Below are 18795 nucleotides of genomic sequence, written 5' to 3' on the forward strand. Positions count from 1 at the left end.
ACTTTCATTTCAAAAATGGTTCATAACACCTAAATCAATGGATCTAACTTATATGTAGTACTGTCTCAGGACGCCATCAGCAAAGCAATCGATTAGTAGAGAAAATAACTCCGGAGATGCATGGGCACCGATGATGATATTTATAGAATTGGGTAAGCTAAGTGGTATGATAATAGCTTCAGGAAAGATTTGAACAGAACAATATTATATAAATTAAACACAAGTAGTCAGGACCAAACTAAATCCTAGCAAGTTTTCTTAAATACATATATATCCACAGGGTAGCTTAAGTTTTCAATGTCCACAGACTCAGAATGAATACAAGGATATACCCACATTAGACCCCAAGCCTTTATCCCAGAATCTGTCCATTTTGCTAAAATTCATAGCACTGCTACTAGCCTTTCTTTCACACGAGCTTGGTCTTACCTGCTCCAAATCCAACAAATGCTCGACCAAGCAGCATGTAGTACTTATTATAGGATGGAGGGGTGTGTACATAGCCATACAGTATGTTTGCCGCAACATTGATCAAAATTGAGACAATAAGAGGTTCCCTTCTTGGCCTGTAATTGGACCATACACCAAACAGTGGAGAAGCAATCATCTGTCCCAGGCTGTAAGCAGCAATGACCCATCCAAGAAAACTGGCATCGGCAGTCTCATCCACCTTCAGAAAAGAAGCATATGGCAATGTTAAACAACTTTCTGTATGTGACACAAAGCATGTTAAAACACTGATCTTGATAGGGTCTTTATTAAAGATCCCTAACATTTTCCCATCTATTCTTATCTAACCTCTATCTGGAACTTCAGCACATCCTTTCCATTAGATGTTTAATCATATTCCATAGTTTGGGCAGGAAAGGTTCACATTCCATGCCTAATGTTAATAACCATACTGTACTACCCATGTGAGTCTCAGCTAGGCTCACTATCAAGTAGCAATCTCCATTCACAACAGAGTGGGAGCACTATGGTGTAAAGGAAAGTCTCTTCATGAGGCGCATGAAAGAGCTATCATCACATGCTTTAAACCCTCCCCCTCCCCACAAAAGTCAAATATCTTTTTTAAAAAACACAAGTCAAAGAAATCCGTCCTGCCTCAAACATTCAGGTGCAAATGAGTTTGCTCAAAACAAGTGTGTGGAGTATTCAAATAATCAATGAAATGGCTGGCCATGTTGATATATCATGCCATTTATTTTTTAAAAGGAAGCATTGGCATGGTACAACCTAGTCTCAGATTACGGATCTAAATCAGACAACGCTAGAAATACTTTAGAGGAAAAAAAAGGAAAGGAAACGATTTGCATTTATATAGCATCTTTCACAACCTCAGGACGTCCCAAAATGCTTTACAGCCAATGAAGTACTTGAACTGTAGCCACTGTTGTAGGGAAACGAGGCAGCCAATTTGTACATGGTTTAACCTCTCATCCAAAAGGCAGCACCTCTGACAGTGCAGCACTCCCCCGTACTGCACGGAAGTGTCAGCCTAGACACATGCTCAAGTCCCTGGAGTGGGGCTTCAACCCACAACCTTCTGACTTAGAGGCAAGAGTGTTACCACTGAACCTAGGCTGACACCTTAAATAGGCCTGTTCTGAAACAGGGTTGGAGTAATATAGCTACTGGAAATTGTGATTCATATAGAACTATGCAGTTCAACATGACATCACTAAGAAGAAAGTCACAAACCTTTCGCAGAAATGGCCATATTGAAGACATCACAATTGAGAAACCTGTAGAAAAAGGATTATTTACTAAACATAGCCAGTGCAGCCTTCTTCATAACAGGAGTATTTATGTTTTAGCAATAGTTATTTAAGTACATAACAAATCAAATAAATAGTGCAAGTCTTATCTTTCATATCCTAAGGCCCATTTTTGTGAAGGTACCCACCCTTCGATAAAAAAAAACTTATTTTCTCCCTCCTCTTGTTCTGGTCTTCGTGGTGACAGCTCAAGGGACAGACAGGCAGCCACTAGGAAGTATTTGAGAGCGACCCAGTAACAACTTCCTTTCTGATAAATCCATTCCCCCTGCCCCCACTGGCTGCCTCCCTACTTATGCTGCTGAGGTCACACTGATGCGCTGATGTGATCATGATCGCAATGATACATTGACTCCCTTTTAAGATGTAACTAAAACTAAAGCTACTTTGGTAGAATGCTCAACATTAAGAAAAATTGTGAAATCTACATGCTATAGAGCATCAACCATAATTCTTCAGCTGTGCAGTCAGGGACTTCTTCAAAGGAAGGGGGGAATAAATATGACAGATGACAGGCTTCCCTCAAACACCTCCACATAAACAACAGCATTGGCCTGGGGTCAGAATATCTGCCCATTCTCTAGGTTGAAAAAAGTGCATGGCACAGGAACAAAATATTAAAACATGGGGGAGGAGAAGAAAAATATCAACTTAATGGATTTTGGAAAGCTAAAACTTACTAGTGATGATGTAACACTTCAGTGGTTAAGTGGAATGAATAGAAATGTATAATACTTAAATGTGATTGCTATCCTAAGATCACAGATAAAGGGTAACTCAACTCAAATATAGTCCAATTTCTTCACAATTGAGCTTCATGCTAAAAAAGCTCTCACTTTACATAGAATTACGTAGAATGTACAGCACAGAAACAGGCCATTCGGCCCAACAGGTCCACGGCAGGGTTTATGCTCATGAACCTCCTCCCTCCCTACTTCATCAACCCTTATCAGCACATCCTTCTATTCATTTCTCCCTCAGGTGTTTATCTTGCTTCTACTTAAATACATCTATGCTAGTTGCCTCAACTACTCCTTGTGGTAGTGAGTTCCACATTCTTACCACTCTCTGGGTAAAGAGGTTTCTCTTGAATTCTCCATTGGATTTCTTAGTGACTATCTTATATTTATGGCCCCTAGTTCCGGTCTCTCCCACAAGTGGAAATATCTTCTCCACGTCTACCCTATCAAGCCCTTTCATAATCTTAAAGACCTCTATCAAGTCAACTCTCAGTCTTCTCTTTTCTAGAGGAAAGAGCCCCAGCCTGCTCAACCTTTCCTGATAACTATAACCTTTCAGTTCTGGTATCATCCTAGTAAATCTTTTTTGCACCTTCTCCAGTGCCTCTATATCCTTTTTATAATATGGAGACCAGAACTGTGCACAGCACTCTAACCAAGGTTCTATACAAGTTTAACTTAACTTCTCTGCTTTTCAATTCTATCCCTCTAGAAATGAACCCCAGTGCTTCGTCTGCTTTTCTTTATAGCCTTATTAACCTGCGTCGCTACTTTTAGTGATTTGTGTATCTGTACCCCCAGGTCCCTCTGCTCCTCTAACCCATTTAGACTCTTATTATCCATGCAGTATGTGCTTCCCCCCCCACCCCTTATTCTTTCTACCAAAATGTAATACCTCACACTTATCTGTACTGAAATCCATATTGACTTTAAATATCAGTGGTTCCGTCTGAGTGCAGTACCTACCTATACTACTGAGGAACATAGTGAGGTACATGACCCGGATTGACCTCCAGCGGCTTCGATTTTCCTGAAGCATCTCAACCAATGTGCCATCACTGCAAAATAAAACAATCATTTTGAATCATTGTTTATCTTTGTGTTTCACTTCACTACTTAAGCAATTGAGCTTTTATACACAGGACCTACAATTAAAAAAGATAGTAGATTGCACACATAAATGTGCGTTGATGAATTAGCATTACCAGCACCAGCTTCCTTGAGGTCTTACTCACTGTTAAAGCAAGTTACCAATAGATCTACCTCAATGTTGTTCAAATGGAGAAGGGAGGAAGCAAAATACTAGCAACTGCCAGCATGCAAATTTAAGGCAAATATGATCATGTATGTATAGTCCCCCACTCTTTCCATATTATTTCAACTCTTATTTGAACACTACCCAAGAAGAGCAATGCATAAGATAGGCACCACTGTAATGGAACATGTTTTAATACTTAGAACTAAACTATCATTCATTTTTCTCCAGAGGTATTTGGCCATCATTTTAGAAAACTCTCAAGTGCAGATTAAAGTTAGAAATTCAAAGTAAGTACAGATCCCAAAACAAAAATTATTCACAGCCAGTTTAAATTTCTCTCTCTGTGACTCACTGGAACTATAAATATTTGAAAGTACAATGACTACCATACTGGGATAGGATTCCACATTGCATTTCAAATGTAAAATTTAATATTGTGATCCTATGAAGTGGTAAGATATTAAAGTTTATATTTCCAAAGCAATGAGTCAGAGCATAGATTTAACTCAATAATAAATGATCAACTAATGTAAGCAGGCATGTATACCAAACATGTATATATTTAAATATATAAACAATACACTAAAGAGGGGGGAGTAATACCAAACTGCCACTATTAAAAATCAAACTGTAGATTAGTAATATATTTCTACCAGTTCTGACCCCACTCACCTTTATAATGTGTGAGTGTATATGTGCTACACACACGTGTATATACACAAGCATTTTATAACATATATAACATAAAAATGTAAGTGGGGCCAGGGCTGATGTAACCAAGAGGGGAGGGTGGTGTCGGCGGGTGAGGCCATATTGGGAACTGGGGCCAGCCACATTGTGGGCAGGAGCGCCAGAAAGACTGTGTCTTTATGTAATTATCGAGCAGGAAGCACCTTGGGCCAGATCGGGACAAACCAGCCCAATATTTTGTTGAATTTGCCTGGGCTTGGGCGAGTGGAGGGGGAAATACACAAAGGGTACAAAAGATAGCAGCAGGGATAGCTGCACGGGTGTCTGGTGCTAGGTGACGAACAGATAGCAGGGCAGCAAGTTTGGTAGTGGCCAGTATAGCTGGAGCCCACAGTGTCAGCTGGGAGGAGTGGGAGAAGGGAGGGGGGGGTGCGGTTCTATAAGTGGGTCACCGCTCTCCATTTCAAAATAAGAACATAAGAAATAGGAGCAGGAGTAGGCCACTTGGACCCTTGAGCCCGCTCCCCGCTCCGCCATTCAGTAAGATCATGGCTGATCTTCGACCTCAACTCCTACCAAAGTGAATAACCTCACATTTCCCCACATTATACTCTATCTGCCAGCTTCTTGCCCTCTCACTTAACCTGTCTACATCTCTTTGCGGACGCTTTGGGTCCTTCTCATAGCATACTTTCTCATGTAGCTTTGTATCGTCAGCAAACTTGATACATTACACTGGGTCCCTTCATCTAAGTCATTAATGTAGATTGTAAATAGCTGAGGCCCAAGCACTGATCCTTGCGGCACCCTACTAGTTACAGCCTGCCAATCCGAAAATAACCCGTTTATTCCTACTCTCTGTTTTCTGTCCGTTAACCAATCCTCTATCCATGCTAATATATTACCCCTAACCTCATGACCCCTTATCTTGTGTGACAAACTTGTGTGTGGCACCTTATCGAATGCCTTTTGAAAATCCAAATATACTACATTCACTGGTTCCCCTTTATTACCCTGCTAGTTACATCCTCAAAAAACTTCAGTAGATTTGTCAAACACAATTTCCTTTTCATATAACCATGTTGACTCTGCCTAATCATATTATGATTTTCTAAGTGCCCCTTTGCTACGTCCTTAATAATGGATACCTGCATTTTCCCGACTACTGATGTCAGGCTAACTGGCATGTAGTTCCCTGTTTTCTCTCTTCTTTCTTGAATAGCGGGGTGACATTTGCTACCTTCCAATCCACTGGGACTGTTCTGGAATCTAGAGAATTTTGGAAGATCACAACCAATGCATCCACTATCTCTGCAGCCACCTCTTTTAGCACCCTAGGATGTAGGCCATCAGTTCCAGGAGATTTGTCACCTTTTCGTCCTATTAATTTCTCCAGTACTTTTTCTTTACTAATATTAATTACTTTAAGTTCCTCACTCTTGTTAGATCCTTGGTTCCCCACTATTTCTGGAATTTTTTTTGTGTCCTCTACTGTGAAGACAGATACAAAATATTTAACGTCTCTGCCATTTCCTTATTCCCCATTTATAATTTCTCCTGTCTCAGCCTCTAAGGGAGCCACGTTTACTTTCGCTACTCTCTTCCTTTTTACATACTTGTGGAAGCTCTTACAATCTGTTCTTATATTTCTTGCTAGTTTACTTTCATATTCTATTTTCTCCCTCTATCAATTTTTTGGTCATCCTTTGGAGGCTTCTAAAACTCTCCCAACCCTCAGGCTTACTACTGTTCTTGGCAACATTACAAGTCTCTTTTTTTAATCTAATACTATTCTTAACTTCTTTAGTTAGCCATGGATGGATCACTTTTCCGGTGGAGTTTTTATTCCTGAATGGAATGTATATTCGTTGAGAATTATGAAATATTTCTTTAAATGTTCACCATTGCTTATCTACCATTATATCTTTTAATCTAATTTCTCAATCAATCATAGCCAACTCGCCCCTCATACCCACGTAATTGGCTTTGTTCACGTTTACAACTCTAGTTTTGAACTTAAGTACTTCACTCTTGAACTCAATGCGAAATTCTATCATATTATGATCACTCTTCCCCAGAGGATCCCTTACTACGGGATTACTAATTAACCCTGTCTCATTACACAAGATCAGATCTAAAATAGCTTGTTCCCTGGTTGATTCCATAACATACTGTTATAGGAAACTGTCTCAAATGCATTCCATGAACTCGTCCTTCACTGTCTACTGTTAGGGGCCTATAAACTACTCCCACCAGTGTTTTCTGCCCCTTGTTATTTCTTATCGCCACCCACGCTGCTTCTACTTCCTGATCTTCCGAGCGAAGATCCTTTCTCACTACTGTCTTTATGTCATCCTCTTTCAGGGCTACCCCCCTCCACCTTTTCCATTTTGTCTGCCTTTTCAAAAAGTCAAGTACCCTGGAATATTTAGTTCCCAACCTTGGTCACCATGTAACCAAATCTCAGTAATGGCTACTAGATCAAACCCATTTATCTCTATTTGTGCCATTAATTCATCTACCTTGTTACGAATGCTTCCTGCATTCAAATAAAGCGCCTTTAATTTTAACTTTTTACTATTTTTCCATGATTTGACCTTATTCACTGATGCACTATTACAATTGAACTCTCTGTCCCTTCCTGTCACACGCTGCTTATCTTTATCCAAATCGCTACACTGCTCTATAGCCTTGACTTTTCTCTTTAAATTTATAAATTTCCCCTTACCTGAACCCTCCTCCTCACCCCTGCTTTTTAGTTTAAAGCCCTATCTACCAACCTAGTTATTCGATTCACCAGGACACTGATCCCAACAGAACAGCTCCCTCTTTCCCCAGTACTGGTGCCAGTGCCCCATGAATCGAAACCCCCGTCTCCCACATCACTCTTTGAGCCACACATTTAACTCTCTGCTCTGATTGATCCTATGCCAATTTGCGTGAGGTTCAGGTAGTAATCCTGAGATTATTACCTTTGATGTTCTGCTTATTAATTTGGACCCTAGCTCCTCAAACCCTCTTAGCAGAACCTCATTCCTAGTTCTACCTATGTCGTTGGTTACTACGTGGACCACGACAATTGGATCTTCTCCTTCATGCTCCGTTCTTCTCCAGTCATGAGGAGATATCCTTAATCTTGGCACCAGGCAGGCAAAACAGCCAATGGCATTCCTAGTGTAGGCTGCAGAGAACAGTATCTATCCCCCTGGCTATACAATCCCCTACCACTACCACATTCCTTTTTACTCCCCCCACTTAAATAGTCTCCTGAACCACTGTGCAGTGGTCAAATTGCCCATCCTCCCTGCAGTCTTTGTTCTCATCCACACAGGTAACAAGTACCTCGTACCTGTTGGACAAGGTCAAAGGCTGAGGCTCCTCCATCACTGCATCCTGGGTTCCCATACCTACCTGACTCGCAATCACATCGTCCTGTCCCTGACCACTGACCAAATCTAAACTACTACTTAACCTAAGGGGTGTGAATGCCTCCTGGATCAAAGCGTCCAGATAACTCTCCCCTTCCCTGATGCATCGCAATGTCTGCAACTCGGACTCCAGCTCAACAACTCTGAGCCGAAGTTCCTCGAGTTGCAGACACTTATGGCAGATGTGGTTGCTCGGGATCTCACTGGACTCCACCAACTCCCACATGCTGCAGTTACGACACACCACCTGCCGTGCCACCCCTATCCAACCTTATTTTATATATTTAATTAAATGCATTGAAAACTGCTCTGACACCCCGATCTTAATTAGAAAATCCATTCTAAGTGTCCTCATGTCCCTGCAATACCCGTTATGTCTGTAGGTGGCACCATGATAAGGCCTTTACAGTGTTATCTGTAAAGCTAACATTAGGCTGGAAATTTCCTGTGTATTTGCACCTAAGGACACGTGTAATGGGGCATGTAGCAAATACCTAGTGTAAAAGATCAAGGAAAATCGGGCGCAAGTGTGTTACTCATGTAATTACACTACGCCCGAATTTCCTCGCTCTTTTATGCTCGTATATCAATCCCTGCCCTGAACTCATGTCAGCTCTTTATAATGGCTCCGTCCCCAGGTTAAAGCTGTACACACAAATTTCCTGCAATTACGCTGGTTCAAAACAAGTGCAAAATTAAGCCCAGAATTTTAGGAGTCTTACAACACCAGGTTATAGTCCAACAGTTTTATTTGAAATCACAAGCTTTCGGAGGCTTCCTCCTTCGTCAGGTAAGTCACTCGCCTGACGAAGGAGGAAGCCTCCGAAAGCTTGTGATTTCAAATAAAACTGTTGGACTATAACCTGGTGTTGTAAGACTCCTTACATTTGTCCAACCCAGTCCATCACCGGCATCTCCACATCAGAATTCTAGGTGCAGCAGGTAACAAAATTATTTTTCTGGTGTTTTATTTCTATTTTTTTTGAGCAATTTTTTTTATTTTTGCTCATTGAGACCTGCACTATATTTTCTGTTTCTTTGAATCCATTTTTATGGCATCAGCATTAGTCACATTAAAAATCGAAAAGCTCCATGATTGCATGTTCTTAAACATGCAGTGCCTAATGTGCATGAATGATAGTTAGATGGCTTGAAACTTTAATTTTCGTACTTCAAAAAGGAATATATGGTGAGAGTTCATTGCTTTCCCGATTATTTACACTGACTTTTGTTTGTTTATGCCCATTTTTATGTTCCGGTGTTAACGAGATTGGCAGGAAATTTGGGCATAAATAGACATCAGCAGAATAGGTGCACGAATGGGCATAATTTGGTGTGCAACTTCTGAGTTGCGCCCCCGCAAGAAATTCCAGATGCCAGACTATCCCCCCTATTGTTGGAAAAATATAGTATGGCACCAAAAATCAGCACTGGGGAAAATTACAAATTTTAAAAATCCAGAAACTTTTACAGTAAATTTTAAAGACTAAAGTTACGCAGAGCTATTAATGTAACCAAACTGTTTACATTAACACTAGATTCTGTTACACCATTGTTATGCTGTAGTTCAGATGAAGATTGGACCCAAAATCAGCTGAATGTACAGCCACAATGCAAGATATTTAGCCCAATCTGTGCTTAGCAAAGCAGTTTTGGTGTAAACTAGACCAATTTTTAATGAGTTTTAAGTAGCTGTCACATCTGGACCAACAGGATGCCGAACCACACAACCTAGCGGTCACTGACAGATTCACTATCAACTAAACAGCCTTTTTTCAGAGATTTGGGCACTAGACATTGTTGATATCCAGGAGGTGGTGAAAAGGACACTATTTATAAGCGGAAAGTGAGGTTTTTTTTTAAAAACTAAAAATAATTTGCCTCAAAAATAGTATTGCATTTTAAAGTAACTGTTTGCCTTTGTAGCCAAATGCATGCTGACAGCTTCCAATATAACCACTCAATCCACTCCTGTGGAGTCAATATACTGAACTCAGTGGAACCATGATATTATTCATTTAGTACTGAACTGGTAGAGGTGTCGATTGGAAAAGGTGGGGGGTCAAGATTAATTATCATAGCTTAGCTTTTAAACTACTATTTTCTATGAAAAACACATATGAATTTGCTGGATGTGCAGACTTGAATGACAACTTCAGTGTAACATTCAAGCCAACTAAGCCTTTTTACTTTACACTTGTGTAATGTAAGCTGGGAAGGTCTTTAACTAGCTTAGCTGGATATGTTCATTTAAAAAGCTATTGTTGTCATTCACAAGCACGTTGAAGGAAAAATGCAGCCTCCACAGAATGAGTGAAATAAACAAAACTCTATAGAGGTTCAAGAGTAACCTGTCTAAAAACAAAAAAAAACTGCATGGAGCACGATACAGTGCACTGTGGCTGTCCTGGTAACATTCAGTTCATGCAGCTCACATTATTTTGAGATAGGAAACACCTAATTGAGAATGTGACAAGCTTTTTAAATAAAATGAACTTTATAACCAAGCATATAACAGTTCTTTAGGCAGGAGATCCAAACGGAAGCCCGTGGGACAGGTACAACCCCAAGCCCTGACAGTTCAGCCATTGAAGCCCAGGCAACTCAGTCCTACATGTGCTTGTATTTCTTATTTTCTGGTTTGTCCTTTTTGAATTTTGCGGCCATGGAAGAGTGGGGAGACCTGTTCTTAGCGTTGCTGCCTCATTGGTGGATAATTTCTAAATCATGGATTTAAACGTTATATACGACCCTGATGATACTTATGTTTTTAACTCGACTCCTTTAAGTACATACCCAGTTTTTCATTCCTTGAAAACTTTTCAGAATTATGTACTCAGTAGACTGTACTATATTGTGCTGAGTACTGAGCTAACTATGCTGCAGTAAAATAACTCCCATCAGGTTTGATTTAAAGTAGGAGGTGCATCTCCATAATGGTAGTTATGGTGTACCAGCTGATAAAACTGTGGTTAACTATTACGCACTGCACTATGACAAAAGGCTCTGAATCCAATAAAATGCAAATAAACCTTCCTCTTCTGAATTATTTTTTGTACTATGGGGTGTTTTCTTCTGTTCTTTTTATTCTCCTGATTTTTTTTTTAAGATTACCAGTCAATCACCCATGGCATTGTACAAGGGGAGTCAAGACGCAGTATTCAAGTCAGACAGGGTTAAAGAACAGAAGGAATAATTGGATCAAGGTGGTGAAGGGGGAGAGGGGATGGCAAGATGGGATAAGAGGATGAAGGTGAGGAGGAAGAATATGCAGGAGGGGAGGGGAGGAGGGAGATGATGGAGGGAGAAAGGAAGAGAAAGGAGGAAGACAGGGAGCAAAGGGAATGGGAAGTAGAGGAAGAAGTATAGGGAGGATGGGTGGGACAGGTAGGAAGATGAATGAGAAAAAGGGAGAGGAGAGGGAAGTGGATGGGTAGGAGGGTGGAAGGAAAGGGGTAAGAGGGTGGAAGGAGAGGAGAGAGGAGGTAAATAACGGGAGGGAAAGGAAGGGAGGTAGAGGGAGAGGGCAGAGGATCGCGAGGTGATAATGGAGGTGGTAAGGCAGGAAAAGGGGAGTTTGGGGAGGAGGAGGAAGAGGGAAGGGATGGAAGACAGAAGGGGAGGGGAAGGGATAGGAGGGTAGAAGTAGCAGGGGAAGGGAAAGGAGGGTGGAAGGTGGAGGAGGAGTGAAAGGAATTAGTGGTGGAGAAAGAGGTTAGGGCAAGGTAAGGAGGGGGGCAGGAAGGAAAGGGAGATGAGATGAGGAGAGGAAGGGGAGAGGGAAATGAGGGGCACAGGAGTGGGTGCTGTTCAATAGACTGCCCCGGCCTGGGAAATCCTCCGTGCAGGCGGTGGTCCCAATGAACACAAAATGCAGACACGGGAGGGGTGGGGGGCGAAGTTGGAAAAATTCAGGCCAGCAGGGAAGGTGGGTGCTGAGGAGGGGAAAAGTCAACTAGCGTAGCGGGAGGCAGGGGGTTGGAGGGTCCTGTTAATGGGAAACACAGGAAGCAGGAAATCCAACCGTGCGGGACTGTGAATGGGATATCCAGCCAGAGGGAGACTTGAATGGAAAATCCAGCTAATGGAGTGAAGGTCCTTGCGATTGGGAAATCTAGCCAGTAGGTGGGGTGGGGGTGTCTACGAAAGGGATATGCTTCCAGGGGGAAGACAGTGTGCCTGTAAAAGGGGAATGGCACCAGGGACGGTGAGGGCTGAATGGAAATTGCAGCTAGGGTGGGATGGGAACACGGTTTAATAGTCCAAATGGGCATAAGAAGCAACAGCCTCCAACCATGGAGGCCACCAAAAAATCAGAGACTGAGATGTTAAGGAAAGAAGAACAGCCCAGCATATAAATAATCTAAAAAGGTCACAATATCTGGACAGAATGAAATAATGATCTTGCAAAGTGAATTCAACTGATAGCCCAGTAGGTGAATGCACTACATTTACAGCACCCAAACTGCTGACAACCCAACTTCCCTTCCTCATCCCCATGTTAGCTGATATTTTTAATGGTTCCCTCCCCTCAGGTGCTGTCCCCCTCCCCTTCAAATCTGCCATCATCACCGCCCTCCTCAAAAATCCCATCCTTGACCCTTCTGTCCTTGCAAACTACTGCCCCCATCTCCATCCACCCTTTCCTCTCCAAAGTCATTGAACTTGATGTCGCCTCCCAAATCTGTGCCCAACTTTCCCGCGACTCCTTGTTTGAACCCCTCCAATCAGGTTTCCGCCCCTGCCACAGCACTAAAATGGCCCTTATCAAACTTAGAAATGACATCCTATGTGACTGTGACTGTAGTAAACTAGTCCTCCTCATTCTTCTCGACCTGTCTGCAGCCTTTGACACGGTTGGCCACACCATCCTCTTCCAACGTCTCCCCTCTGTTGACCAGCTGGGTGGGACTGCCCTCACCTGGTTCCATTCCTATCTATCCAGTCGTAGCCAGAGAATCACCTACAATGGCTTCTCTTCACACTCCAGGACCATTGTCTCTGGAGTATCTATCCTTAGCTCCCTCCTATTTCTCATCGACATGCTGCTTCTCAGCAACATCATCCGAAAACACGTCAGGTTCCACATGTACGCTGACGACACCCAGCTCTACTTCACCACCACCTCTCTCGACCCCTCCACTGCCTGATTTGTCACTTTGCTTGTACGACATCCAGTATTGGATGAGCAGAAATTTCCTCCAGTTAAATATTGAGAAGACTGAAGCCATTGTCCGTTCCCTGGCCACCGACTCCATCCCTCTCCCTGGCCACTGTCTGAGTCTGAACCAGATCGTTCGCAACCTTGGCATCCTATTTGAACCTGAGCTGAACTTCCTACCCATATCCTCTCCATCACCAAGACCGCCTACTTCCACCTCCGTAACATCGCCCATCTCCGCCCCTTCCTCAGCTCATCTGCTGCTGAAACCCTCATTCATGTCTTTGTTACCTCTATACTCAACTATTCCAATGCTGTCCTGGACGGCCTCCCACCTTGCACCCTCCGTAAGCTTGAGCTCATCCAAAACTCTGTTGCCCATATCCTAACTTGCAACAAGTCCTGTTCTCCCATCACCCCTGTGCTCGCTGACCTACATTGGCTCCGGATCCAGGAACGCCTCGATTTTAAAATTCTCATTCTCGTTTTCAAATCCCTCCATGGCCTCGCTCTTCCTTATCTCTGTAACTTCCTCCAGCCCTACAACCTTCCGAGATCTCTGCGCTCCTCAAATTCTGGCCTCTTGCGCAGCCCCAATTTTCATCACTCCACCACTGGCGGCTGTGCCTTCAGCTACCTAGGCCCTAAGCTCTGGAATATCCTCCCTCATCCTCTCCGTCTCTCTCCTCCTTTAAGACACTCCTTGAAACCTCTCTTTGACCAAGCTTTTGGTCATCTGTCCTAATATTTCCTTATGTAGCTCAGTGTCAAATTTTGTTTGATAACGCTCCTGTGAAGCGCCTTGGGATGTTTTACTAAGTTAAAGGCGCTATATAAATGCAAGTTATTGTTTAAACCATAAGCACCGTATTTTGTTATTTCAGATACTTAATGAGCTAAAGTCAACCCAAAACAATGTTTTTGGACACACTAGTAAGCAGAACAAGGTGGCACATGTGCAGGGTAGTTAAGGGAAAATTTAGGACAGGTGTCAGGAAGTATTTCTTTATACAGAAGATGATCAAAGTTGGAATGAGCTGCAAGGAAAAGTGGTTGAGGCCAGAACATTGGATGTGTTCAGGAAACTACAAGAATCTGTAACGGGAAAGAGAATAGGATTACTATTCTGTAAGAATGAAATCAAATGAGCTGAAGGGCTTTCTCCATCCAAACCTATCTTGTGAAACAGCACATTCCATTTCAAGGGGGAAAATCTCCCCAGCTTCTCAAGCTTGAACTGCACTACCTAATGCAGGATGTCTATCGTACAGCCCTTTCCTGCTTGCACTTGAATTTCTAATTTACTGGTTTGTCCTGTTTGAATTTTGTGGGTTTGTAGGTTTGTAAAGGGCTGTTTTGGCACAGTTGCCTCATAAGTCCTGAATTAGAACACCACGATCTGTTAGCATCAGCAAATCAAGATATATGCAAATCAATGGTGTCCTGGATTTAAACTTTCTATATAGCCTCGAGGCTCCGTGGTACACACTATGTAGAGCACAAGGATGTAAGCTTGGGCACCCTCAACCTATTTTTAACTGACCGCAAGTCTATCAAATTACAAATATTAGTTCCAGGAGAGACCATCCAGTAAGTTATTTTCAATGCAGGGATTACAAGCCTCATCCTAAACAAAACTTTCAACAGTCAGCTTCAACCCTATCCCAAATTGAACCTATCCCAAATAAAATATGTTGAGCACCTGACGAGTTTCACCTTCATTTAAAACATTTATTGCTGCAACTATTAATAATGAAACCCATGTGGATCCAGAGGTCCCATAATAGCTAGACTTAGTGGCAGTCTCTCCACTGAAACAAAAAACTGCCCATCATATCAGTCTGTATAGGGTAGTGAAACTATATTTTATTATCTCATTCCAGGAAAGATAACTTGAAAACAAAATTGGGTAATTGTTCAATTAAAAATTCCAAAACTGAAAGCATAAAGAATACCAAACATATTAACTAATATTTTCAGAATATACCCATCACACCTGAAATATGACTTGAAAAGGTAGCTGCACAACAGAGACATTAAGAGTATTTACAAACTGTGCAGTAATGTTCTCACTCTGCAGCTCATTGTGGATTCTAATAATATGTATAATACAATTAAGTTGATCATCACATTTTAAATTAACTAATATAACAAATTTTAATTCCATTCATTTATGTTTACAGAGTGCATGGTCTAGGTTTACAGATTGCAATGATCACAGTTGAATTACAATTACAATTGAAAAATCTAAGCCATTAAGATTAATTGTGATTACTTTGTGAACAGCACCTCAGCAGTGTTCTCTGATCAGGCATTTCAAAAAAACAACTGTTCACAATGTATACTCTAGGATAATGTGAAACATAATTTGAAAATAACACTAAATCTAAGAGAACATGGTTGACTCTTGGATTTAATGTTATAAAAGGTACCGGAGAAATTAATGGGACTAAAAGCTGACAAATCCCCTGGACCCGAGGAGTTTTGATCTTCCAGAATTCCCTAGATTCGAGAACAGTCCCCGTGGATTGGAAGGTAACAAATGTAACCCCGCTATTCAAGAAAGGAGGGAGAGAGAAAACAGGGAATATAGGCCAGTTAGCCTGACATTAGTGGGAAAATGCTAGAATCGATCATTAAAGACATAGTAACAGGCACTTAGAAAATCGTAATATGATTAGGCAGCGTCAACACGGTTTTATGAAAGGGAAATCGTGTTTGACAAATCTATTAGAATTTTTTGAGGGTGTAACTAGCAGGGTAGAACTGGGAACCAGTGGATGTAACTTTTTGGATTTTCAAAAGGCATTCGATAAGGTGCCACACAAAAGGTTGTTACACAAGATTAGAGCTCATGCGATTGGAGGTAATATATTAGCAGGGATTGAGGATTGATTAACGGATAGAAAATAGAGAGTAGGAATAAATGAATAATTTTCGGGTTCGCAGGTTGTAACTAGTGGGGTGCTGCAAGGATCGGTGCTGGGGCCTCAGCTGTTTACAATCTATATTAATGACTTAGATGAGGGGACAAGTGTAATGTATCCAAGTTTGCTGATGATGCAAGGTGGGACAGTACGCTGTGAGGAGGACGCAGAGGCTGCAAAGAGATATAGACACGTTAAGTGAGTCGGCAAGAAGGTGGCAGATGGAGTATAATGTGGGGAAATGTGAAATTATCCACTTTGGTCGGAAGAACAGAAAAGCAGAATATTTTTTAAAAGGTGAGAGACTAAGAAATGTTGGTATTCAGAGGGATTTGGGTGTCTTCGTACAGGAATCACAGAAAGTTAACATGCAAGTACAGCAAGCAATTAGGAAGGCAAATGGTATGTTAGCCTTTATTGCAAGGGGATTGGAGACAAGAGTAAGGAGGACTTGCTGCAATTATATAGGGCTCTGGTGAGACCACACCTGAAGTACTGTGTACAGTTTTGGTCTTCTTACCTAAAGAAGGATATACTTGCCTTATAGGGGGTGCAACAAAGGATCACTAGATTGATTCCTGGGATGAGAAAGATGTCCTATGAGGAGAGATTGAGTAGAATGGGTCTATACTCTCTGGAGTTTAGAAGAATGAGAGGTGATCTCATTGAAACGTCTAAAATTCTGAGAGGACTTGACAGGGTAGATGCTGTGAGACTGTTACCTCGGCTAGAGAGACTCGAACTAGGAGTCATAGTCTCAAGATAAGGGGTCGGCCTTTTAGGACCAAGATGAGGAAAAATTTCTTCACTCAGAGGTTGTGAGTCTTTGGAATTCTCTACCCCAGAGGGCTGTGGATGCTCAGTCGTTGAGTATATTCAAGATTGAGATCGATAGATTTTTGGACACTAAGGGAATCAAGGGTTATGGGAATTGGGCGGGAAAGTGGAGTTGAGATCAAAGATCAGCCATGATCTTACTGAATGGCGAAGCAGGGTCGAGGGGCCGTATGGCCTACTCCTGCTCCTATTTCTTATGACTCTCAACTGCTGTCTGACGTGGCCTAGCAAGACACTCAGTTGTATCAAACCGCTACAAAGAATACCACATGGACTACAGCAGTTCAAGAAGGCGGCCTACCACCACCTTCTCAGGGCAACTAGGAATGGGCAATAAATGCCAGCCTTGACATCCCAAGAATAAATTTTTAAAAATACATTAGCACACTTTTGTATTTATGTAAAAGAACAGCCAGTGCTCTACAACCATGCACACACAAACTAGATAACCATCCTCCTCCTCAATTTAGAAATAATTCTGGTGTATCAGTTCCTGAACAAGATTTCTGGTTGGGAGACATTGTGGTTCTCCCTTCCAGAAACTGATAAAAGCTGTGATTTCTCCTCAGATAGAAGAATAAACAAAAATTAATTCCAGGGGCAGGTCAGTCAGCATCTGAAAATGAAAGACAATTTAACACTTCAAATATGACCGTTCTGTACACCAAAAACACAAAACATTAACTCATCTTTAGGACATATGATTTGTTATCATTACGATTCACCGACAAAATACTTTACATTTGTAGAGCACCTCAAAATACTTTACATTTGTAGTCCTCAGGATATCCCAAAACATTTCACAGCCAATGAAATGTAGTCACTCTTATTTTGTCAGTAAAACCAGCCAAACTCAGTATTTTCACTATGTCTGGGACTTCTTATGCAAAACTGCGATGCTCAGGCAGCTAATTGCACCACCAACAACTTGCATTTATATAGCACCTTTAATGTAGTAAAGCGTCCCAAGGCGCTTCACAGGAGTGTTATCAAAGTTTGACACCGAGCCACATAAAAGAGATTTTAGGACAGGTGACCAAAAGTTTGTCAAAGAGGTACGTTTTAAGGAGCGTCTTAAAGGAGGAGAGAGAGGTACAAAGGCGGAGAAGTTTAAGGAGAGAATTCCAGAGCTTAGGGCTGAGGCAGTTAAAAGCACGGCCGCCAAAGGAGGGACGAAGGAAATCGGGGATGCACAAGAGGCCAGAATTGGAGGAACGCAGGGTTCTCGGAGAGTTGTAGGGCTGCGGAGGTTACAGATAGGGAGAGGCAAGGCTGTGGAGGGATTTGAAAAAGAGGACGAGAATTTTAAAACTGAGGCATTGCTGGGCCGGGAGCCAATGTAGGTCAGCGAGCACAGGGGTGATGGGTGAACAGGATTAGGTGCGAGGTAGGATACAGGCAGCAGTTTTAGATGAGCTCAAGTTTACAGAGGGTGGAAGATGGTAAACACGGTAAGTATAGAAATTTGGTGGGGTGGAGGGGATCGTTGTCCTGGGAGAACACACCAACAAATCACTTTTTCCTATCTTTTCTCTTTCAGATGCTGATTGGCCTGCTGTGCATTACCATTTTCTGTATATCAGGTATATGTGTGTGGAGTGTGTTGCTATTTAAGATTAAAAAGCAGCAAAACTGGGTCACATTTGGTGAATCACTCCCTGTCCCTGTCCCTGACTCTGTCCGGTTTCTGCAGGCTCTACCTGTACCTTCTCTGCCACCTCCTATCACTCACCTGCCAGCCTCCGCTTTTAGTAACGGGGTGCTCTCATCCACCTCACCCTCACCCTCACCCTCCGCCATTTTCAGAAATATCTCCTGACTTTAATCAGATTTAATCATTTTTTTACAGATTCAATATCGGAAGTGACGGTCCCCACACCAGCATGTGTAACGACGACACTGAGAGGAAGAGAACTGCATATCCGGCAAACTGTTCCGGTCGAACCAAAGAGCCTTAGAATTGGGAAGGAGGGATA

General features: G+C 42.1%; 1 protein-coding gene across 6 annotated transcripts in view; it reads right to left on the reverse strand.

The window, feature by feature from the left end:
• The window catches only part of mfsd8 (major facilitator superfamily domain containing 8), a 99154-nt gene extending 80444 nt beyond the window's left edge, over positions 1 to 18710 (reverse strand). For all 6 annotated transcript variants that reach the window (XR_010964538.1, XR_010964542.1, XR_010964544.1 and 3 more), the window contains exons 1-4: positions 18552 to 18710; positions 3485 to 3576; positions 1702 to 1745; positions 430 to 670 (exon numbers count right to left, since the gene is read on the reverse strand). Coding sequence is in view for 2 of the 6 variants with exons in the window: in XM_067993549.1 (XP_067849650.1) it covers positions 430 to 670; positions 1702 to 1745; positions 3485 to 3576; positions 18552 to 18619 (445 nt within the window). In the remaining 4 variants the exon portion in view is untranslated. The remainder of the gene's footprint in view (positions 1 to 429; positions 671 to 1701; positions 1746 to 3484; positions 3577 to 18551) is intronic.
• Between the last annotated feature and the right edge of the window lie 85 nt (positions 18711 to 18795).

This window comes from Heptranchias perlo, chromosome 1 (genome assembly GCF_035084215.1).
Source record: "Heptranchias perlo isolate sHepPer1 chromosome 1, sHepPer1.hap1, whole genome shotgun sequence".
In the NCBI taxonomy this organism is placed as follows: Eukaryota; Metazoa; Chordata; class Chondrichthyes; order Hexanchiformes; family Hexanchidae; genus Heptranchias; species Heptranchias perlo.